Here is a 22670-nt window from a genome sequence, read left to right as displayed (position 1 = left end):
AGGTGCTAAATAATCATCCTTCAGTACATTGTGGGACAGGCTCCTTCAAGGACCTCACAAGTGACACATTCCCAGGCTTTTTGTGCCTTTTGGGAGCAACAGTCCCACTGACAAATGACATAAAATACCATCTCTTACTTGAACTAAGCCATTGTTTTTGTGGTAGATGACTATGACTCACAGAGAAGCAGTTCGAGTTGAGCAGCACACGAGGGACATGTACCAGAGGGGGGAACAGCTCCTGCTGCACATCCAGAGCATCCAGAGGGGCATTGCAGGTATGTCAAGAAGGGTCTTCACTTTGGGGTTTTTCCCTGTGTGATATGTCAAGTACTGCAGTGCTCAGAGAAAGCCATGGAGGAACAAAGAAAACAAAAAACCAAAGGAAGATCCCTGCAGAATCCCAGCTTTTACTCTGACCAGCCTTATTGTGAGTCTCAGCTGCTTGGCTAAACACAAGTCTGGGGAAAAAACATATTAAACTTCCACAAATGTTACTAAAATGCATAAAATGGGGGCAGTCTGCACTGCAGCTTCAGGAGAGATTGAGCAAAGCAGAGTGGCTGGATCTTGGACAAGAGGCAGAGCCACAGAAAGATGCTCAGGATGTGTTCAGCCAAGGAGGCTGAAACACGGGGCAGTGCCTCTGGGTGATCTCAAGCAGTTTGTTGTCCTGAAAGCTGTCAGTGGTTTGTGAGGAGAGCCTCGGGGAGCTGTGAGGCCCCGGTTTGCTCAGTCTGATGGGGGCTGGGGGTTTCCCTGCAGAGCTGGTGCGGCAGATGGCCAGGATTGGGGCAGAGAACGCCAGCACCACGTCCGCAGAGGAGTTCCGGCAGAAGCTGGCCGAGGTGGAGAGGATGCTGAGGGAGATGAAGGAGAGGAGCCTGGGAGCCCAGGAGGAGCTGGCAAGGCATGAGCACGAGGAGGCTAAGAAATGTGAGTCCTTGGTGGCACAGGGCTGCCCAGGTCCTGCTGGCTCTGGCTTGGAGCCCACTGCACGTCATGGTCCTTTAGAGAGTGCTATTAAGAACCAGGCATCCCCAGCCATTTTTATAGGAGTTACAAAGTCCCCTGTGACACTCCAACAGGATAATTTGTGCTTCCTTTTCCCTTAAGGCAGATTTTAGAGCAGAACTAAGTGGGTAGTTCTGTTTGATGAACAAAAATGACAAATTTAGAACCAGGAATCACTGTTATTATGTGATGCATTCACATCACACATGGATGGGAGTAAATTCACACCATGTTCTTCCTATTTGCTTGTCCCCATAGAGTAACAACAGCAGCCAGCAGCTCCCACAGTAGCTCTGCTGTCCTGAGGGCATCCTTGCAGGAATGAGAGCAGTGAGCCCAGCCAGGGATGCTGGCACTGCAGGAAGAGACCACTTCTGATTAACAAGCCTTGGCAAAGCATAACTCAGTAGCTGAAAGCTGGAATTATAAACTGGCTTTTGTTGGAAATAAGTAATTTTTCACAATGAAAGTAATCAAGGCCTCAGGTCCATCATCTGGATCTTTTCAGGCATGGCTGTGTGTCTTTGAAAGAGATCCCATCTCTCTGAGGGTTTGTAGACAGTCATGGACAAGATCCTGTGCCATCTAGGAGGAAGAGAGGCGTGGAAGATGGTCACTTCTGGCCTTGATATCTGCCAAGACCAGAGGCAAGCTTTGAGGCAGCCAGGACAGAAAGTGTTTAACAGAGGAATTAGCAAGAGTTCTCCTCCCCCCTGTGCAGTGCTGCATCGTGTGAGGAGCGAGCTGCACGCCCGCTGGCAGTCCAACCAGGACCTGCTGAGCAGCATCCAGGAGAGGCTGGCCCAGCACAGCTCCCAGCTCATGGATCTGAGAGATGCCCTCAACGAGGCCGTGAACAAAACCAGGCAGACAGAGGAGCTCAACAGCCTGAACCGAAACAACCTGGAGGAGACTCAGGTACACCTTCACCATGGTGTCCTGATTTATGGAGGGAGGGGGGCTGTCCCAGCCCTGCTGCTCCCTAACCCTGGGTCTTTGTGTCCAGCAAAAGAGCCAGGAGCTCCAGAAGCAGCATGCACTGGTGCAGGAGACCCTGCAGATGGCCAGGGATGCCCTTGCCCAGGTCTCTGACTTCCTGCAGATGATGGAGCGTGCCAAGGAGGTGAGTGGCAGAGGCACTCTGGCATGGGCAGAGGAGAGGTGAGGCAGCCCTCAGCAGTGACAGGTGTCCTTGCAGGCGTACGAGAAGCTGGCAGCACTGCTGGATGGGGCCAAGCTGCCCCTGACGGAGCGGGTGAAGAAGTTCTCCCCGGCCAGCAGCAAGATCCCCGTGGTGGAGCAGGCAGAGGAGCACGCCCGGCTCCTGGATGAGCTCGCACGGAACCTGTCTGGGTGAGGCACTGTCCTGAGCCCCGCTGCTCAGGCTGTCTGCTGCCAGGGCTGGGGATGGGAACTGCAGCCCCACCGTGGCAGGGAACAGTGGGGTGTCACCTCCACAGTTGTGCTGAGCAGCGCAGAGGGGTTTGTCTGTGAGGGCATGGGCAAGAGCCTGTTCTCCATGGACTTGATGGCTTCGTGTTCCAACACAGCATTATCCAGGACACAAACCAGGATGGCTTCATCCAGAGGGCAGTCAATGCCTCCAACGCCTACGCCAGCATCATTGAAGCTGTGAGGAAAGCAGAGCAGGCAGCCCACGATGCTGACAAGGCAGCCAGCGAGGCCCTGATGGTACGTGCTGTGGGGAGCCCTGTGAGATGGGCAAAACCCAAACTCCCTTCCCTCTGACACCAGGGCACTGTGCTCTGTGCCTGAGAGCCGAGTCTGCCACAGCTGGGGCCACACTCAGTGTTTGGGTCTCCCTTTTCTGAACAAGCATTTCTGTGTGCAGTCAGAGCCAGAACCTTGAATTCCTCCTCAGTCCCATGTTTGTTTCACAGAATGTCATATCAGAAAACCTTGGGGCCACCTCCAGAACACTGAAGAGGAACAGCAGCAGCCTGGAGGAGGCTGCAAGGAGACAGCAGAGCAAACTCAGTGGGGGTGAGAGAGGCTCCTGGCAGGATCTGCTGTCCTTTGGGCTGGATTGAGCTCCACAAACAGCATTTCTTTAATTGCAGCTATTAAAGGCACTCTGCAGACAGCAAAGGACAAGCTGGCTGGTCTCCGTGTGAAGAAGGAGCAGCTCCTGAGCCAGCTGCAGTCTGTGCAGGACATGCTGGGCAGGGAGCAAGGTTTGTTCTGGGGTGGCTGGGCTGATTCTCTCTGCTCCCTTCTTTGTGCACTGACTGTGATCCAAGGTGCTTCCTCCCTGCTCCTGGACACCTCAGAGATATTCCTTTCTTTGCAGAGGACACAAAGGACACAATCCAGAATGCCAAAGCAGCTGCTGCTGAGGCCAACGAAACAGCTGCCAGAGTGGAGGATGCCCTGAGCACCATGAAGAAGAACCTGGATGAGTGGAAAGATCAGTATGGAGGGCTCCGAAATGAAGACCTGAACCAGGCAGTCCAGGATGCCAGGAAATCTGGTGAGTGCTGAGCCTGGTGTGCCACAGGGTGAGTCTGATACGAGCCACTGCATGCACAGAGTGTTTTTGAAAGCTGTGCTTTGCAGCTCCAGGTCAACAGCAGAGGGAGGTAGCCAATCCTGGATGCTTTAAGACCCGTTTTTTTCCCTCTCTTGCATTGTCTATATCACCTGTAGGTTTACTGCAGGAGGTTGCATGCACTGGAGCATTCTCAGACCCCCTCAGGATGATGGGTTTAGGGGGATTTCTCTGTGACTGCTCCCAGCTACCACTGCTTTGACTCACATTTCTCAAACTGCCTGAACTTTGCATTTCCCTTCCTTGCTAACCTCCAAACCTCCTGGCTCCTCTTCCAACCCCAGTGTCCAGCCTGGAGAGCACCATTCCCCTGCTGCTGGAGAAGCTGAGCAGCCTGGAGAACAGGAGGAACAAAAATGCCACCGTGTCAGAGAACATCGTGAGGATCCGGCAGCTCATCACGCAGGCGAGGAATGCTGCCAGCAAGGTGAGCTCAGGGGAGGCTGGGGGCTGGAGGAGGGCTTCCCTGAGGGTGGCATGCAAAGGGGAGGGTGTTTGGGGCCACCAGGAAAGGTCCCTTTCTTTTGGGGTTTGGTAGAACTGGCAGTGACCAGGCAGTGGCAGTGGCTTCAGTGCCACAGGGCTGGATTTGTCTCCCTACAGGTGAAAGTGCCCATGAAATTCAATGGCAGCTCAGGGGTGCAGGTCCGGATGCCCAGCAATCTGCAGGATTTAGCTGCCTACACATCCCTCAAATTCTACATCCAAAACCCCGAGCCCAGGGGCCAGCAGGACGAGGCAGAGGAGGGGCGGTTCGTGTTGTACCTGGGCAGCCAAGAGGTGAGATGGGGCCAGAGGGTGATGGAGCCCTTGTTGCATCAGTGATGCCCATGCCTGGACATGAGCCCCTCACCTGGTCCCTGAATATCTTTGTGGGGAACACAAAGCCCCTGGATGCAGCCATCAGCCTGGTGGAATAGGGGCTGTTTGTCCAGTGCAGCCCTGGGAGCATCAGGGAGAGCTCCTACCTGTCCCAAATGCTGACATGTGGCCCTGTCTCTCCCTGAGTTCAGGCCACTGGAGACTACCTGGGCATTGTGCTCAAGGACCGCAGGGTGCATTGGATCTACAAGCTGGGAGATGAGGAACCAACCTCCCTGAGTGTCGACGAGGATATTGGAGAGCAGTTTGTCACCATCAGCATCAACAGGTGGGGCCTTTCCTCAGGGGAGGGCAGGGTTTGCTCCTTTGGGGTGTCCCTTAATCTTGACCATGGCTCCTGCTGCAGGATCCTGCAGTACGGGCACATGTCGGTGATCGTGGAGAGGCAGAGGGTGCACGAGATCAAGGGAGACAGCGTGGCCAGGGGAGAGCAGGGGCTGCTCAACCTGGACCCCCGCAGCGTGGTCTTCTACGTGGGGGGATACCCCTCCAGCTTCACGGTGAGCATCCAGCAGGGAGGGGGCTTCAGGAGGTTCCTACAGGAGAGGAAACCCTGTGTGAGTGTTGCGTTTAACCCCCAGCCTCCTCCTGCCTTGCGCTATCCCAACTACCGCGGGTGCCTGGAGCTGGACACGCTGAACGAGGAGGTGGTGAGCCTGTACAACTTCCAGCACACCTTCGAGCTGGACACGGCTGCTGAGAAACCCTGCGCCAGGTGGGCACCACAGCAGGCAGCCAACCAGCAGAACACCCATTCATCATCACTGGCCAACTAGCCTCATTCACCTATGTCACAGTCCATCCTAGTTTTATTCCCCCTTGAGGCTGCCCTAGTGAATAAACTACTCAAACTCTAATTAACTCTAATAGTTTATAAAAACATTGGTCTTGTAAGCCAAAGATTGAAGACTAAACCCCTTCTTAGAGTTACCCCACCATCCTAGCTCAGGAAGAAAGGATTCTCATGGCTGCTGAGAAACCCTGCCCCAGGACACTTAGCTCAGCCCTGCTCGCTCCATGCCTTGGAGTGATGCCTCTTGCTGTGTGTGCCAGGTCCAAGTCCACGGGAGACCCCTGGCTGACTGATGGCTCCTACTTCGACGGCAGCGGCTACGCCGAGATCAGGTTCGAGAGCCAGTTCGGCACCACCAAGCGCTTCGAGCAGGAGATCCGCGTGGTCTCCTACAACGGCATCATCTTCTTCCTGGAGAACCAGGCAGGTGCTTGCTGACCTGGGGAGCCTTCATCCCTCAGGGGACAGTCCCAGTTCATAGGTGTTCCCAGTTCAGGACACATGGGAGAGGAGGGCTTTGGAGATTTCAGGGCTGCCTGGAGCAGGATTTCAGCACTGCTGTTAAAAGCTGTGAGAGAACTGGACCCAAACCTCACAGCAGTCACTTGGCTGGTGCTGGAGGGGCCAGGATTCACAGGCAGCCAGTGCTGCAAGGAGGATTTCCAGCTTGCAGTGTTATCCCTGCGCCCCAACGCAGGGCTGCTGTTTGAAATTAAATCCCAGATAAGTGTGACCAGGGCACTGGAAGTGGGACCTGCTCCCAGCAGTGCTAAAGGGCAGGTGGGCTCAGTGCCACAGCTGCATCCTGGGCACCTGCTGAGTGTCTATCCTGCCTCCCCAGGGTCAATTCCTGTGTCTGGCCATCCGGGATGGGAAGCTGGCTCTTTACTATGATTTCAGCTCTGGCCTGGAGATGGCAAAACCGAGCAACTCCTCGTCCCTCACCATCAGCAGCGCCACAAACAAAGCGGTAAGAGGTAACGGGGCTCTCTTGGAGGGAGGCTCCTCATCCAGTGTGGGGAGGCACTTGGACCCTTGTTTTTGACGGGGGAAGAGCTGCAAGAGGTTTTCTGACTTGAGCTGTTAACTTGACACTTTGTCTGCCCTCTGTGATGGACCTAACTGCCCCAGACTGACGGATCATTTCTCTGTTTTGTCTCCAGATCCAAATTTTCCTCCTCAAAATGAATAACAAGAAGCGCATCCTGGTGCGGGTGGAGCGCCTCACCATCTTTGTGGTGGAGCAGGAGAACTCCCTGGAGAACGCTGTCTCCTACTACCTGGGGGGTGTGCCCCCAGCTGTGCTGCCCCCCAGGTGGGTCCAGCCTGCACTGGGGTGGGACAGTCAGCACATTCCCCTCCAGTCCCTGGTGGTGGCCCTGGCCCTTTCTGAGCCACATCCAGGGCTGGTGGAACCCTGCTGAAACTGGGGGGGAGGGTTTCCTCTCCCCGTCCATCATCCTGAGCTCTTAAGGATGGTAACTTCTCCATCTCTGGTGAGGGATGAGGTGCTGGTGGGTGTCACCAAGTCCTCCTTTGCCATGCTGAGTGCTCTGGAGCAGCCTTGGCACTGGAGATACCCGTGACCATCACAATCCATTCCCAGGCCCTTTGCCTGAAAGAGCTGCGGGGCCGGATCCTGCCCAGGGCTGTGTCCTGCCTGGGGCTGTCCTTGTTAACACTGTCTGCTTTTCCTGCAGTTTGAAGTCTCTGTTCCCCACGGGTGGGCCCATCCGGGGCTGCATGAAGGGCTTGAAGGCCCTTGGCAAGTACGTGGACCTGAAGCGCATGAACACCGTGGGCGTCAGCTACGGGTGCACCTCGGACCTTCTGGTGAGCACAGGGCCCTGGCAGCCTGGCCAGCATGCTGGGGAAGGGTCTGCAGGGAAAGGGAGCAGGACAGGCCCCATCTCCCCTCATTCACACAGAAACAAGCATAAACCTCCCACGTCCTCAGTGCAGAGGGGTCGTGGTGAGGTGCTTGCCATGGTTGGCCATAGCAACAGCCAGAGCCAGAAGCAACACAGAGCTGCTCGTTCATATCCCAGCACCCCAGCAAGGCCAGGCCAGGCTCCCACCTTGCCTCTGTGCTGTCTCTCACAGGTTGCTCGCTCAGTGAGTGTCCATGGCCACGGGTACCTGACCCTGGCTCTGACGGATGTGCCGGGGCTGAGGGACTTCTACAGCGGCTTCAGCTTCCAGACAAGCCAGCCTGAGGGGCTGCTCTACCACCACTCCACCCAGGTGGGCACCTGCAGGCCCCCAGATATCCCAGCAGTGGGGCTGCTGGGGAGGGTGCTGCTTCACCTTGGGAAAGAGGGGATTTTGATGGGGCCAGGATGTGGATCTGCAGTGAGAGCTGCACCCTGAGCTCCTGGAGGGCAATGGGGTTCAGCTGCTGAGCTGCTGCGTGATGCTTTCTGCAGGAGGGGACGTGCCAGGTGTCCCTCCAGAGGGGCCAGCTGGCTTTGAACGTGTTGGGAAGTGAAGTCATCACTGACAGTGCCTATGCAGATGGCAGGGCCCACTACGTGGCCTTCTACAGCGATGCCCGTGGGTACGTGTCCTGCTGTGGGTGCCACGGGGCTGGGGTGCCCACAGCCTCAGGGTCCTGCTGAGCCCCTGCTGCCCCCCCAGGCTCAGGCTGTACGTGGATGACGAGCTGCAGGACAGCAGGACGGGCCCCGGGCGCAGCCGGCGGCAGCGGCGCCAGGAGCAGCGTCAACTCTTCCACCTCGGGGGCTCCCCGGAGCCAGGGGCCCTCAGCAACATCAGCGGCTGCATCGGGAACGTCTTTGTCAAGAGGTGAGTGACGCCCTGCCCCTTCCACACTGCAGGGCTCAGCCCCTCCCACCTCCCAGCTGCTGTGACAGGGACCTTTTCTCCCCGTGAGCAGGATGTCAGAGCCACAGATGGTGGTGGACCTGCAGCAGAACGTGGAGAGCATCAATGTCACCATGAGCTGTCCCATGGGCGAGCCATCACAGCAACTCAGAGTCACTCCAAAGAAGGACAGGCGGAAACCCAAGGTACCAGCTGCTGCCACAACTCCCCACATCCTCCTCCTCAGGTGCTCTCAGCTCTGCTGGCAGGGCAGGATGCTCCCCTCACTCCATTCCCTGGTGTGCATTGTGTAGGTGCCAGGCAAGCCAGCGCCCAAGGGCCGCCGCCACGACCAGGACGGGCTGTGCCAGCTGCACCCCCAGCCCCGCACAGCCAGGGGCTCCTCCCGCTTCGGGGGGACCCCGAGCAGCCGCTGGGAGTTTGATGAGATCCCAGCCTCCTTTGGGTGGAGGTGAGCCTGGCCCCGTGCCCACCCTGTGCAATCCTGGCCCTGGCATCATGGCCTGGAAGCGCATGAGCCGTGCAGCTGCAGGAGAGCCGGTGCTCCCATCACTCCCTGTCCCTGCAGGTCCCATTTCTCCCTGGAGGTGAAGCTGAACTCCTCCAGTGGGCTGCTGTTCTACGTGGCGGGCGAGCGGGGCTCCTCCATGGCTCTCTTTGTGTCCCACGGGCGCTTTGTTTTCCTGCTGGAGCTCGGCGGGCGCCGGCTGCGCATCCACAGCAGGGACAAGTACCGCGACCGCCGGTGGCACACGGTGAGCGGGACACGGGCTCAGCAGCACATGAACCCCATCAGTGTCCCTGCAGGGACTGGCCCTGCTCTGGGTGCTGCTTCTCAATTGCACATCCCTACAGTTCCCTTGCTGTTCTCTGCAGTCCCAGGGGAGCAAAGGGGACAGCGAAATCACAGCTGGAGCTGAACCTCTGAGCTGAGGCCTCCCTTTGCTGGGGCTCCTCCAAACCCAGTCTTGGCACTGACCTTTGCTCCTTACAGGTTTTCTTCAGCAGAGACCAGAGCCGGGCCCAGCTGGTCATCGATGGGCTGCGAGCCCAGGGTGCTGCAGTGGCCACCACAGGGCTCTTCGTGGCCCAGAGCCCCTTGTATGTGGGGGGGCTTCCAGCTGGAAAAGCCAAGGCTCACATACCGGTAAGGGCTTGGCGGCCCCATGGCATCGCCCTCTCTCAGCCTGTTCCCCATCCCATGGCATCACCTGGTGCCTCCCAGTTTTTGCCCCACTGTGCTCAGTGGCCTCTCTCCACAGGCTGCATCAGCCTCCAGCTTTGATGGCTGCCTGAGGAACCCCCAGCTGGACGGGAGGCCCCTGGGTCCCCCCTCACGCACTTTTGGGGTGACGCCGTGCTATGAGGGCGCGCTGGAGAGCGGCGTCTTCTTCACCATGGATGGCGGCTCCATCACCTTAGGTACCCCCGTGTGGGCTGGGACTAGGAGGGACACATTCCATGGGAATGCCCCTGGTCCTCTCCTCACCAATGGCATTTCTGTTTCAGCTGATGCAGTGGTGACTGAGCAGGACTTGGAGGTGACACTGGAGGTGCGTCCCCGCAGTGCCTCTGGCCTCATCTTCCACATCGGCACGAGGAGGAGCCACCATCTCCTGCTCTACATGGAGGACACCCAGGTACTGGGAGGGGGCTTCCCCACGGGTTCCAGAGGGAGTGGGTGTCTGCTGCCTGTCCCTCTCAGCTGTCCAGCTCTGATGGGTTTCTCTCACCCCAGGTCACTGTGAGAGCAGGCGTTGGGGCTGATGAGTTCTCAGCGTCGGTGACGAGCCCAGCTCTCTGTGACGGGCAGTGGCACACCATTGCAGGTGAGGTGACAGCTCCCCTGCTTCTGTGGCTCTGCTCAGCCCACATCTCCTGGGGGAGCTCAGGACAAGCCCAGGCTTGGCAATTTAAACCCTGTCTCCCTGCTGTATGCACTTAATTTGGGAGTTTGTATCTGTCATGAGGTCCATTTTCTAATTAACAAGAACTCCTGCCTGATCTTAGCACTGTCAGCTCTGGTAGTCAGGTAAGGCAGGTTGTTTTTCCACTTCATGGAACTGCTGGCGAGGCCAAGGATGTGCCACAGGACTTGATCCATCCTGGACTGTGTCCAGCTTGAAGTGAAAGCCCAATTTGCTTTGATGTCGAGTGTGTCCAAAGGGCTCCAAGCCCATAGCTGGGAGTGGGGATTGCAGGATTCATACCTGTACAGGAAATTCAGCCTTTAATGTAGCTGCCATTGAGTAGGTGCTGTTTTTTATCAAGCCCTTTTTGGGGTGAGGGCACAGCTGCAGCCCCATCTCAGCACAGTTCTATTTCAAACCTTCATCTTGTTCAGCCAGCGCTGGGTGAGGTTTGGGGGGAGATTGTCCCCATTCTGGGCATTTCCCAGAGCTGGGCCAGGCCCTTTGACCCTCAGTAGTTTTGCTCTTGCACCAGCACTGGTCTAGGCTCTGGAGAGCAGAGGTGGGCTTGCTCCTTGGGTAAGGAAGCAGCACTGACTGTTGTTTTCTTTTGAAGTTACCAAATGGAAAAACATAATCCAGGTGGATGTGGACGCAGAAGGCAACCACACAGTGGGGCCCAGCCAGCCCCCTGCACCCAGCACAAGGGCAACCTTCTCCCTGGGAGGGCTGCCAGGTGAGTCAGGAAAGATGAGCTCCAGGGTGAAATACCCAAGGACAATGGAGATGATATTCCTGGTGCGAGGGAGGGGTTAAGCCTTTGCCAGACTAATGCCTGCTTTTCCTGTTTATTCTGCAGAGACAGACAAGGCCAGCACAGGGCTGCTGTTACCTCCCCTCCCTCACTACGTGGGTTGTGTCAGGAACCTGCAGATCAACCAGAGGCACGTGGACCTGCCTCGAGCTGGGACTGCCCGGGGCTCTGTCAGCCTGCAGGGCTGCCCTGTGCTCTGAGTGCCACATCAGGGACAGCCCGAGGGACAGAACGCTGCTGCAGCCCCGGTGTCACCACCAGAGCACTGCCCGTGCTCGGACACACTTATCTCCAGTGACTGCAGGCACAGGTCTGGGCCAAACCAGAGGGGCCACAAATCCCAGGGGAAGGAGAGCAGGGGAGGAGGGGGCACTCTGGGGATGTTTCACAAATAGAACCAAAAAGTTGGAGCGGGATGTGGTGACAGGCGAGTCCTCCTGGGTGTCAGGGATCTGCAGCGCAGGGCTCGTGCTGCCCTGTGGCTCGTGCTGGGAGCATGGGCTGGAGCTCAGAGCAGCCCTGCAGCTCGTCCTCAATCCTGTTCCCTTCACCCCACACGTACCAGGCATGTAGATTTAGTTCACCCAACACTTGAGGCTGTTAATAAATGTCACAGACTGTCTGCTGATAAAGGCTGCAGGCAGTTTCTGGTTTATAATAAATGCAATTAGGACAAACTGGATTAATTCTGTCGGTTTTGGGGTTTTATAAGCAAGGGCACATTTAACCTCCCCCCAAGGGCAGTCTCAGCTCACCTGCTACTGCTACAGAGTTCTGCAAGGGGGAACTTGGACAAAATTCTGTTCACAGAATTAGCATCTTATCAGAATAATTTATAAGAATCAAAAAAAGAACAGAATAGGCTGGGAGAACTGAGGTGAAGCAGAAAGGCACAACCGCCACTGGCTCTGCACTTGCATTCAGCACTGGTAGTACACTGACAAAAGTCCTGTTGTGTGAAGCAAGAAACCACTGCTTTAAAGGGAAGAAATAGAAAACTTACCTCCACACCTGGCCCTCACCCTCCCTGGCTCCTGCTCAGCCTCCCTCAGCCCTGCTGTAGTGCAGTCTGCACTTGAAGCAGCTTTTTCCTCCCAAGACACCCAGTTCACTGTGCACTTACACGTCATATATATATTTGTGTGTGTATATATATCTCTGGCCACTTGGGGACAAAATCTTGCTTCTGAAATGGACTTGTAACTTATATCATTATATTGTGGGGTTTTTTTTATGAGGGGTAAATATTGTAAAATGGGTTTTTAACATGTCCATCTTAAATGTAATTATGACCTGTTTTTAAAGTTGTAGTATTAAAGATGGTCTTTGTAAATCACTGGTACATACTTTGGAGTCAAATAAAGTTTCATGTTACTCTCTTTCACTTTACCTGGGGAAGAGTAAGCATCAGGCTGATGAGCTGGAGAAGAGATAATCAGCACTGTAGGGATACTGTACAGATTGGAAGGAACAGTATGGCAGATAAGGAAAATTGCTTTATTTTTAGATTTATATAAGCATAATATGAAGTTAGTAATCCTACTGCAGTTGCTTAAGTTAGTATCTAGGAGTATCTGTAAGGAAGAGCAAATAACTTAATCTAAACTCATATCTTCCTCTTCATCTTTCTTGTCCTTAGAGTCTCCTTCCTTTTGGTCTGACTTGACACTGTTCTGCATGGCTTTGGCAAAGGCTTCTACATCTAGAAGTTAAACACACGAGTTACTGCATTTCCTGGCTGGAGCTCATTGTCCACACAAGGTTAAAGCTTCATTACTTAGAAAGCAAACAGTTGCTTCAGTATGAATTAGCAGGGAGGAAAATTTTGAACAATAGTAACACACATGCAGATCTCTCTGACACAGCATTTTATGCACTTTAATTGTGCACGAGCATCCTGAGACCAGAATTCTTGCAGTAATGGGAGAGATGCCAAAAGCTCATTAGGGAAAAGGGATTGCCTCACTGCCAGAGCTGGCCCTGACTGTGATCACTGATTTCATGTGAATCACTAAAGGCTCCCACAAGAAAGGCATTGCTGAGCAAGGTGACTGTGACATCTCCAGTCTTTTGCATCTCTAGCAAGGAAACAACACCAATACACATAACACCTCGCTCTGTGCTGGAACACCTGTCCCACCCCCCTTTTCCTTGTAAACATCAGTGCAAGAGTCACCTTGCAGACTCACAACTCTCAGAGAGGGAAGAGTTAGAAGCTGATCCTTACACCCCACATTCAGTGGCCATGTGCAGTGCCAACACCCCCAACACCCCCCTCTCTCCTGCTCCCACCAGCACCAGCACTCACCGCCTTTATTTGCTGCATCTACTGCCTCTGCAGGTAGCCCAAACTGGCTCATGAGTGGGCCCAGCTGTCCTGAAGCTAAGGCAGCACTGAACATGCTCAAAGCCTGTGGATTGGAGTCAACAGCATCAAAATAAAGTTTACATCAGATTCCTGCAGCAGTAACCCCAGGAGGAGAGCAGTCCTGTCAGGGCAGGGCTTGGGAACAGATATGCAATAAAATAATCATCAATTACATGTCCCTCACTTCCTTTTGCACAGAAGTTTCTACAGTTTAATCTAAACCAGTCATTTAAGCTCCTGAAATACTGCAAATGGACACATTTCAATCAATTGGTGTAAATTACTTATTCAGACTGGTCTGTTAAGACACCAACTTTTATCACACACAGTGTCCTGCAATTAAGGACTGGTGTTTCAAGGGATGTAATGTAGTAACCATGAGCATCTCCTCCTTTCAGTCTGAAATTAAGGAGCCATTTGGTGAAAGGGAATAATGAATTTCCTACTACTCCTGTCATCTGCCAGAGCACATTTATAGTAAAGAGAAAGGTAAAGCCCAATTCCAAAAGAAAAAGTAAAAACCATTCCCCTCTGCCCTTGAGTGACTGCAGGAAGAACTAATGCTCCATTAAACCATGTCCCTCCTCCTTTCCACTTCTACTGAGCAACTTCCTACTCTGAACAGTGCCAGGAACCTGGAAAAGCAGAGCAATGTGAATCAGGACGATGGGGAAGGGGATGCTCTTCCCCCCAGAGCCAGCATCTACCTGCTGGAACTGAGGAGACGTCAGGGTGTTCTGGATCTCTTCAGCAGTCTGGGGCAGGGATTCCCCTGAGGGAAGGTAAGGCATCAATCGCTCCTGAACCTCAGCGTTGGCCAGGATGGGAGCCATGATCTCAGGAGTCAGAACAGCTGCCAGGTCCACTAGGAGAAAACAAAGGGTTGGCCGTGAGACTACACCCAAAACCCTGTGTTTTTGTCATGTAAATCAAATTATCTAGTCAGGGTCTGAGTATTAAAATTATTACACTGCCATCATCTTTTTACCTCTCATTTTTGGAATGAGAATAAGTCTCCTCAAGCAGTCAAAACCAGTATTGAAATTAAAAAAAAATCAAAAAACAGGAACAAAAAAATTAAGAGACCTTTCAAACCAATGTGGAACAGGACAGGACAGTAAAACAGCTCCAAAGGACTCCTGGATCCAGCAGCTGCTTGGTCAGAGCACTGTTACCTTGCTGTCCTCCTGCTCCAGATGGCACATTCATAGTAGCTAAAATGTTCTGAAGGTCACTCAATTGAATGGGCTGGGTTGGGCTGGTGGCTGAGCTGGTTCCATTACCCGAGCTGGGGACGGGGCTGGGGCTGGTCACCGAGGCGGCCGCAGGCACGGACGGGGCCGGCGTGACACGGGTGGAAGAAGTGGTGGAAGATGGAGTCACTGCAGCCGACTGGCTGCGAGAGCTGGCCGAGAGAATCAGGGTCATTAATTCCCTGCAGAAACCTCTTCTGTTCTGAAAAGCTTCTTTTCAAACCCTTACAGTATGAAAAACTCCTACCTCATTTTAGAGAGGTAATAAGCAGCCCTGATTCCCACCACATTCCCCATATAATAAGCCATGATTCCTCCCACAAGTTCCCATTGCAACAGCCCAGGGCAGACAAGGCCTCCTACCTTGATGATGAGCTGCTGGTTGGAGGTCCCCCACTCCCGAGCAGACTGGCCAGCCCAGGTCCTGTCAGTGCACCCAGCCCACCTTCCATGAATATAAAAGAACAGGTTTAGACATTTATTTCTTCAGGTTTTCTGCACCTCTCTTCTCTGGAGAGGATGCTCTTGTACCTGAAAGGTTTTATTTGCTAAAATAGAGGCGGGGGTGAAAGAGCCCAACCCACCCTCCTATCCCCTTCTGCAAATTAACAGAATCTTCTTTTCTGATCTTGCATCCCCATTAGAGAGATGAACATCTCAGAAATGACTCAGTTTCTAGGTGTACACAAGGATGAAGTTACTCCGGTTTGTGCTGTACGTACATCATTGTAACACAGCCCTCTCCTTATCTGCTACACCAAAAACCCAACTTTTCTATGAACTTCAAAACCAAGGCCCTCAGCAGAAGATCCCAGAGGCATCTTTGAGTCACCATCACTCTCTCCTCACAGACCAGGGGTTTGCAGCTTCAAACCTAATGCAGAGATGCAGCAACAGAACCAGCCAAGCTCTTAAACACTTCACAGGCAAAGGAAGGACAGCTCCACACACCAAGCGCTCACAGGGGAGCAGCCAGCAGGAAACCAACACCCTTATGCCAAAGAAAGCAGAATCAGCCTCCTCCATCACTTCCCAGCTACCAAGGACTCATGGCAGGGTCAAGAACTGGGAAAAGGCCTGGCTGCTGGCCCCCCTGGAGTTGCCAGGGACTTGTCAACTCCTTTGAGCCACATCAGCCAAACACTCCATTTCCCATCAGCAGCTCCTTGCACCACACCTGATTACACACACAGCACCTGCACTTCTCACCCACCTTTGGGAGCACCTGGGATCAGAGGACAGAAAGCAGCACTCAGTGAGCAAACCCAACTGCAGCTACAGATCCTGCAGGTCACAGTGAGCCCTGCCAGTCCCTCCTTGCACAGGAACAACCCCATGGAACCAACACCTCCTGTCACTTATCCCACAGCTCCCCAGCAGCAGGCATGGCAGGTGGAGCTCACCACACACTGCTCTGCTCCATTTCACAGTAAAAGTGACCCAGGAGAAGAGAGCTCCTTTGGAGCTCTGCAGAGCCCCAAGAGATGCAAACCAGCTGTGACAAAGACAATTCCCAGGGGAAATGATCCCCAGGGATTCACCACAACCACTGTCTGCAGCAGCAAGCAGATGGTTCTCTTTGTTACATGTCAATCGGGCTTATGGCTGAATGTAAAGGCAAGGAAAGAAGAATTGCTGAGGAAAAGTGTGGAAAAAAGGAAGACAGTCTCAGGATTACATGAGGCTTCAAGAGGAAGATCTTTCCCAAACACATCCTAAAAGGCCAGATTTTTCCAACACCACCATGAGATTCGCACCTGAACATCCCACCAATATGCATCTGAAGCTAAAAAGACACCAGCCAGCTCCACAAAAATGGACTTCTGAGCTTAAGCACAGAACCTTTGTCACTGCTGTGTTCCTTCGCCTATTTACACTCGAGGCCCTGACCTGTCAGAAAATGCTCCTGGAGCATGGATGGCATTGAGAACAGACCCCAGCCCCTTCTGGAACCAGTGATTCCAGCTCTCCCCAGGAGAGACAGCCCTGCTCTGAGCCTTGTCCCCCTGACTGGGGAGTGCTGTGGGGTGGGACCACTCCGACCTTCCTCTTGAACTCTTTCTACTTTGCACACAAATATTCACTGAATCAGAGAATATTCCACAAGCAATTCCACTGCTTGGTAACCAGCACATTCACCAGGAGCACATCACTGGCTTTCAGCCCCTGCTCCAGTGAATATTTGGGAAGAAAAAGTGGAATAGAAAAAAACAAGGGGAAAAAAAGCAGAAGATTCAGTGCAGCAAGGAGCAGAACCACAGTTCCACATCCACTGAGATGAGTGCTGTGTAGAATCTGGTACCCTTTTTCTGTCCCTGAGCTCATCTCTGAGGCAGGGCCTTGCCTTCTCACATGAAAGAAGTGCTATTGAGATCAATAGCACTGCTTGAGAACATTGTCAGGTAAGATTTAACCTGGCAGGAGAAAATACCATTTTGGCATAAAGATATTAAAGCATTTTACCAAGTCCTCCTAAGCCCGTTGGTCCGATCAGCTGCATGAGCTGGTTATGGCTCATGTTTCCAAGAAGGCTTTGCAAGCCACCCTCACCTAAAAACAAAAACATTCTGAAACACAACATATTCACATGGTTTTTTCACAGCACTCCAGCTCAAACAGCAGGAGATTAATTGGCATCACATTCTGTATGGAAAAACAGTTTCAAGTGTTTACTGATTCATGATCTTCATAAAAGATAAATGTAACTTGGTTTCATAAAGAGGTAAGACTCCAGAGAATCTACTGGAAACAAAGAGATTTCTCCTGGCAGTCTTAACTTCCAGCCTACACCTATTTAACAGCACAGTTTATTCTGCTAAAAGCACATTTACGCTTCTGGTATTAACATTGTCCCCAGCTCACCCTCCACAGCCATCAGGGATTTCTTCCTAGGGAACTCTAGGGGCTTAGTCTAGACATAAATTTAAAAAGAAAAAAAAGCCTCTGACATGAAGGAGCAGAGAATGGACTGTACCTCCCAGTGCTGAGAGCTCGTGGCCTCCGCTGGCATTGCCACCCAATGCCCCTGGCATGGGGGGGTTGTTGAGATACTCGTTCACCTTACGGCAGTGCTCCTCATCCTTGTCTGTCTTGGGCTCCTGCAAGAGAATTGCTCTTGGTGTGAGTCATGCTGGAGGGATTTTGATCCAAGATCTTTGTCTTTGTCTTCCCACAAACCTGCATCCAGAAGAAGAGTCGTTTGGATCCTGCCTTGAACTTCAATACATACACACGGCCTGTGGTGCACTGTGGGACTCTCTTGAACTCACAGTCATCAGGAAAAATAATCAAATCCTGGAAAGTGTGTCAGGAGAAACAAATGTTTGAGGAAAATACATCAATATTTCTTTTCACCTCCCAAATCCCTCTGCCCTCCTCCACAAACTTTCTTCCATCTGCTCCTCAGAGCAGAGAGCATGTGTAAGTGCAGGTCTGTCAGCGACATTCTCACCCTAATTTGTCCTGGAGGAGCTCTTCCTGCAGTGCCAGCAGATGGGAACATGACAAAGCACCTCAGCACTGAAACACCAGCTCATACTCACATCCTCCACATTGCCTGAAGTCCTGTCCTTCCAGCAGAAGTGAATGAGGGAATCATCAGTTTGCTGGATGTAAACGAGGCCTTTTCTCTTGTCTGGAGTTACGGTGCTGCCTTTCAGGGACATCTTCCCTGCCCGAAATTCCACCAGGTATTTGCTTGAGGAGCCACGAGAGCCTGGCACCAGGCTTGGAAATAATGCACCTGAAGACATCCTGGAAAGAGAGAGCAGCAGGTGTGATAAAAAACCTCCCCATATCCTCTCTTCCCAGTATCAAATTTCAAGCTTTACCAGGTGGCTTCACAAAAGCAATCTGTTCTACAGAATTCTAGGGTGATTCAACTGAGCTAAAGCAGAACCCTGGATGAAGAGAGGAGGCTCTACAGCCCTCCATTGATTAAGGACAGCCTGTGTGCTGAGGCACTCGAAAATGAAGCCACCGTGCCCCGGCGCTTCCTTCTTCAGTTCGAGCCATGTTTCAAAGCAGAAAGCGCTGTTGTACCTTCAGACTGCGGCTCCAGCACACCGCAGACCCCGCAGAGCGCCGGAGGCTGCCCCGTGCTCCACCGACCCTCACGGTGACCCCGGCCCCCCTCCCGCACTGACCGAGCCGCGGGCCTGGCGGCGCTGCCGGGCCCGGCCGGCCCCGCGGGGCAGTGCGGCTGTTCCGGGGCGGCGCTGCGCCCCCAGCCCGGCCAGCCCCGGCCCCGGCCCCGCCGCCGGGCAAACACTCCGAGCCCAGCCGGGACAGGGGGGGCTCGCGGCCCGGCCCGGCGCGGCCACCCCCCGCCCGCCCAGAGGCCGCGATCTTCTGCCGGGCCCCCCGATGCCACTGTGCCGCCTTCCCCGCGGCTTCCCCCCACAGGAGACCCCCAGCCCGGGCTCCGCTGGGCGCGCGGTCCCGGGGGTGCCCGGCGGGTCCCGAGCGGTACCTTCAGCCTTCAGCCTCCTCCTCCTCCGCCGCCGCCTCAGCTCTTCCTGCCCCGCGCGCCGGAACCCCGCCCCGCGCGGGGCGCGCGCCGCCGCGGCTCCGCGCTATTGGCTGGCGCGGCTGTCAATCAAAGGGGGCGGGGCCAGGCGCCCCTGCTGTGTCACGGAACATGGCGGCGCTCCCCCTCACCCCCCCCAGCCCCTCATGACCCCCTCGGCCCCATCCCCTCCCTCAGCCCAGCGCGTCTCCAACAGCACCTCTATTCCTGGGAATGGTTACAAAAATAAATCCTTCCACGAAAGGCACGCCAGGCTCATGGCCAAAGCCAGGGTTGCCTCACAGTATTTCAGCATTGCTTCCCTGACCCAAATCTCAGGTGTTTGCAAAGAGCCAGTGCAGGTGTGTTCCCAACAGCAGCGCTGGGTGAAGAGTCTTGGGTTGGCTTTTTAAAAGCGGTTTTGGGCGAAAAATTTACCGGGAAATTGTTTTAAATTATTAAATGAGAATAAATAGTTCTCATTAGGTCTCTTCTAGGATAGATGTTCCTGTCCTCGTTAATCTAGGTGCCAAGAGTTCTATAAATGCTGGATGTGTGAAAAGCTGCTCCCCATTTACAGCAGGACATCACCTCCAAGATACAAATGCTATCAGCAACTACCAAGTGAGCTTTCATACTGATAACATTTTTTACCAAAGCCCACTCTCTCCTCAGCTCCAGCTCATACCTGGCCTCTCCATCACCATCATCATCCATCATCACACAACGTGAGGTCAGAGCTGGGAGCACTCCCGAGCTCTTCCCGCTGACAATTCCCACCCAGCACCTCCACCCGTGGCTGGAGGTGTCCAAAGCTCCAATTTAAATCATCTTTGTCCAGTGACCATCACAATGAAATCAAGGTACCACCCCAGAGCTGGCTGAGCAAAGCCAAAGTCCTCCTTTCCCCCCACCAGGCTGCTCTGTACGGGTCTCACAAAAATCTGTCACCATCCAGAGGCCCAAAGGATATTTATTTATTAAGTATTTATTATAATTTCTTTCTAGCTGGTTTCTCTATGTAGCTGTATTAACATATACTAACACAGTTATCTTATATACAGTGTTTAATCAAGTTATAAAAGTGACATTCTTTCAAAAGGTGCAAAGTTATTAATGTTTTGACACGTAAACTACTGAGGCGAGATCTGCATCGAAAACAAAAACTTTTGGACTTTGAGAGCATTAGGAATGCCAGGGCTGGCCAAGCAGAGCCGTGTTGGCAGCGCAGGGAAAGGGTTCTGAAAGTGTTGCCAATGAAGAATAATAAATTAAAATAATGGGTTTGGAACTAATCTGAAATTTTTCTGAAAACTTCAGACTAAAGGAAAGGAAGATGGGGGTGAAAGATGTAACTACTGAAGTGTTCTTACACTGGAAATCTTCCCAGTTTCTTTTTATAGCCCATGAAGATTCTATACTGAAGTTTGGATTAAACACATTGGTACAATTGTTTCATGCTTTCACATAATGACAAGGCTTTAGGTCTTTGAATTTAAATCCTGGCTTAGACAAAAGGGATGCTAACCTGTACACCTCCTCTTAGAACATCTGTACAGTTTCTTCCATTCAGGCAATTTCTATTTATATGCATTGTTTTAAAAACATCACTCCAGCATTGAACACACTATGTAATTAAAGTAAGTTTTAAACTCCCACTGGTCTAATATGTGATTCATTTCAATCCTCACCTAACAAAAAAAATTCCCTATGGCACGTGCAGCACGTTTGGAAAGGGGTTAACAGTGCCTGACACTGTCATTAAAGCTCAGGTTTTTATAAAAACTGTTTTTGTGCTGTTCCATGAGAATCAGCAGTGTCTTTTCAGAAGTGTCTGTGCCCATACCAGGAACAAACACAACCCCACTGTGCCACTAAGTCCAGCTCAAATTCTGAGGACTTCCATCGACACAAATTACAATTTTTGGCACCAGAATAGAGTTGCCATGAACAAGAGTCAGATTGTGCCTTTCCTTACTGCCTTGAAGTTTTACAGCTCCTCTTATTTTTCCAATGAAGACAACTAAATTTCCCCCAAATGTAATCCAATTGTTGCACACATGATTTGCTGGAAGAATTTCTCTATGAATACGTTTTCTTTTGCTTTTTAATCCTCGGAGAGAGAAACACTTCAAAAATCCACTTTCTGGATGAAATCACAGATGTTTTGGACACAAATCAGGCCAATTCTTTCTTGAACTGCTCATGTTGCTGGCACTTAACACCTACAATTTCGAAATTACTGTAAACTTCACAGCAGCACAGCCACTCTCCATTTTTTGCCTGGTTACTCAATTAAAAACTTTCATAAAAGAAGCAGCAACATAAGGATAAATTTTAATTACTGGACCAAATTTTTCAAGCCTCTCTCCACACCCTGGCCCCTGAAGTATACCACTTGAAAGAAAATGAATGCATCAGTTCAGTAATTGATTATTTCCAGTATTATATGGCTTTGATGGTTTCATATGGAACAAAAAGAAATTTTTAAAAAATCCCACTTTTTGACATCACGTGCTCACAGGAAACTTGTAATAGGTATAACTCTGCCAAAGCTTTAAATTGATTCTGCTTTTTCACAACATACAAAACAGACATGACCTAATAATGAGAAACATGCAAACCAAAACTTCCCCAAAACATGAACCTGCGTGGACACACACACGGAAGTGCTTCCAAAGGAAAGTTTAGTCTAGAAGCATACACAGTGCCAAAGCTGCCAAAGGTAGTGCACAAGAGTTAAGCCTCCAAGTGGTAGCAAGCAATATATTGTACATTGGAACCACCTTGACATTCCTGCTATTGCTTCCAAAGCTTCTCCTATGGTAAGAACAGCATTTAACAGCATTTGACCTGAGGAAAAGCACATTTGGGGTGTGCCCTTCCCCTCTCCTAAGGTATGCTCTATGGGATTTATCACAGGTATACAGTTTAATGCTCACAGTGTCCCAAAGTTGTGAAGACTCTGTAACAGACAACTACAGGGTGAGAGTCCCAGGCTGGGTTTTGTGTTCCCAAGGCTCTCAGTTATGGAATTGTTGAGAGTGGGGCCAGGAGCTCCTGTCCCCAGGGAGTGCTACATACAGTATGGGAGTGTGACAGGACTGGGATTGATCCTGTTGGTACCATGTTGGCTTTTCATCCCTGCTCCGAGTGCCAAAAACTTCAGCTGCTTCTCTATTGTACTAAATATCAAGGATATTATCTCTAGTTTATTTAAGTTATGTAGTTTTCAAGGATGTTATGTGCTCTACAGATACAGCATATCCTCCTGGCAAAGAAACTAGGGGAGGAAATGGAGAACCAAAGGTCCCTCTGAAAATTAGTGAAAACTTGATGATTTCAGGTGCAGCTTTACGGAATAAGCACAACAGTATTTAAATATTTGGCAATCCAAAGTTAGTGGGAATTAAATCATTGATTGTTGACTTACAGAATTTCTGTTAAAATTTACTTTGAAAAGCTGGTTTTTGCTATCAACAAAACCAGAGTAACTGGCTTGGAATGAAATCTAGTAACTAGATGTCCGGATGAGATGAGCAATTGCTTCTGGAATTTCAGTATATGTCTGGACAGTCTGAGAAATTTCTATCAAAATAGCCACCTGAGTACAGCCAATCTGGAGTCCCAGTGTATGGGTTAGTGCCTTGATGAAACCATCTGTAAAACAAAAAAAGGAGAGAAACAATAAAAGAAAAAAAAGCAAACAGAATGAA

At 51.9% G+C, this 22670-nt stretch overlaps 3 protein-coding genes across 4 annotated transcripts in view; 1 reads left to right on the top strand and 2 right to left on the bottom strand.

The window, feature by feature from the left end:
* The window catches only part of LAMA5 (laminin subunit alpha 5), an 87396-nt gene extending 75186 nt beyond the window's left edge, over nucleotides 1–12210 (top strand). Inside the window, exons 51-80 of the mRNA XM_054274367.1 lie at nucleotides 167–278; nucleotides 766–936; nucleotides 1736–1932; nucleotides 2021–2137; nucleotides 2213–2367; nucleotides 2565–2706; nucleotides 2916–3018; nucleotides 3096–3209; nucleotides 3326–3505; nucleotides 3868–4010; nucleotides 4187–4363; nucleotides 4597–4733; nucleotides 4812–4965; nucleotides 5047–5180; nucleotides 5519–5681; nucleotides 6100–6228; nucleotides 6422–6573; nucleotides 6959–7091; nucleotides 7362–7502; nucleotides 7685–7815; nucleotides 7896–8063; nucleotides 8155–8287; nucleotides 8396–8553; nucleotides 8671–8857; nucleotides 9097–9249; nucleotides 9365–9524; nucleotides 9612–9742; nucleotides 9841–9931; nucleotides 10629–10748; nucleotides 10872–12210. Of these exons, the coding sequence (XP_054130342.1) occupies nucleotides 167–278; nucleotides 766–936; nucleotides 1736–1932; nucleotides 2021–2137; nucleotides 2213–2367; nucleotides 2565–2706; nucleotides 2916–3018; nucleotides 3096–3209; nucleotides 3326–3505; nucleotides 3868–4010; nucleotides 4187–4363; nucleotides 4597–4733; nucleotides 4812–4965; nucleotides 5047–5180; nucleotides 5519–5681; nucleotides 6100–6228; nucleotides 6422–6573; nucleotides 6959–7091; nucleotides 7362–7502; nucleotides 7685–7815; nucleotides 7896–8063; nucleotides 8155–8287; nucleotides 8396–8553; nucleotides 8671–8857; nucleotides 9097–9249; nucleotides 9365–9524; nucleotides 9612–9742; nucleotides 9841–9931; nucleotides 10629–10748; nucleotides 10872–11026 (4341 nt within the window). The 3' untranslated portion in view covers nucleotides 11027–12210. The remainder of the gene's footprint in view (nucleotides 1–166; nucleotides 279–765; nucleotides 937–1735; nucleotides 1933–2020; nucleotides 2138–2212; nucleotides 2368–2564; nucleotides 2707–2915; nucleotides 3019–3095; nucleotides 3210–3325; nucleotides 3506–3867; nucleotides 4011–4186; nucleotides 4364–4596; nucleotides 4734–4811; nucleotides 4966–5046; nucleotides 5181–5518; nucleotides 5682–6099; nucleotides 6229–6421; nucleotides 6574–6958; nucleotides 7092–7361; nucleotides 7503–7684; nucleotides 7816–7895; nucleotides 8064–8154; nucleotides 8288–8395; nucleotides 8554–8670; nucleotides 8858–9096; nucleotides 9250–9364; nucleotides 9525–9611; nucleotides 9743–9840; nucleotides 9932–10628; nucleotides 10749–10871) is intronic.
* Nucleotides 12211–12302: 92 nt separating this feature from the next.
* Nucleotides 12303–18980, bottom strand: ADRM1 (ADRM1 26S proteasome ubiquitin receptor). Of its 2 annotated transcripts, XM_054274365.1 has the most exons (10): nucleotides 18919–18980; nucleotides 17990–18200; nucleotides 17625–17741; nucleotides 17422–17545; nucleotides 16911–16997; nucleotides 14811–14892; nucleotides 14370–14599; nucleotides 13902–14059; nucleotides 13135–13237; nucleotides 12303–12528 (listed from the first exon to the last, which is right to left on the bottom strand). In XM_054274365.1, the coding sequence occupies exons 2-10, from the start codon at nucleotides 18197–18199 to the stop codon at nucleotides 12422–12424; spliced, it is 1218 nt and encodes a 405-aa protein (XP_054130340.1). In that variant the 5' UTR covers nucleotide 18200; nucleotides 18919–18980; the 3' UTR covers nucleotides 12303–12421. The 2 variants fall into 2 exon arrangements, with proteins under 2 accessions (XP_054130340.1, XP_054130341.1); XM_054274366.1 differs by lacking the exon at nucleotides 16911–16997.
* Nucleotides 18981–19909: 929 nt separating this feature from the next.
* Nucleotides 19910–22670, bottom strand: part of OSBPL2 (oxysterol binding protein like 2) — a 33297-nt gene continuing 30536 nt past the window's right edge. The window contains exon 15 of the mRNA XM_054274686.1: nucleotides 19910–22614. Coding sequence (XP_054130661.1) covers nucleotides 22512–22614 — 103 coding nt within the window. The 3' untranslated portion in view covers nucleotides 19910–22511. The remainder of the gene's footprint in view (nucleotides 22615–22670) is intronic.

The sequence above is a fragment of the Melozone crissalis genome, unplaced genomic scaffold (genome assembly GCF_028551555.1).
Source record: "Melozone crissalis strain CALT ecotype California unplaced genomic scaffold, PUWL_Pcris_2 ptg000017l_1, whole genome shotgun sequence".
NCBI lineage: Eukaryota > Metazoa > Chordata > Aves > Passeriformes > Passerellidae > Melozone > Melozone crissalis.
This window is presented reverse-complemented; position numbering and strand designations above follow the sequence as displayed.

Bases quoted from the DNA above. Each gene is read 5' to 3' on its own strand.
- ADRM1 (XM_054274365.1), bottom strand. From the start codon at position 18,199: ATGTCTTCAGGTGCATTATTTCCAAGCCTGGTGCCAGGCTCTCGTGGC. The intron at 14,893-16,910 runs GTAAAATGCTTT...TATTCATGGAAG, and splicing joins AACGGGCTTAGGAGGACTTG to GTGGGCTGGGTGCACTGACA. The intron at 14,600-14,810 runs GTAGGAGGCCTT...TCTCTCGGCCAG, and splicing joins ACCAGCAGCTCATCATCAAG to CTCTCGCAGCCAGTCGGCTG.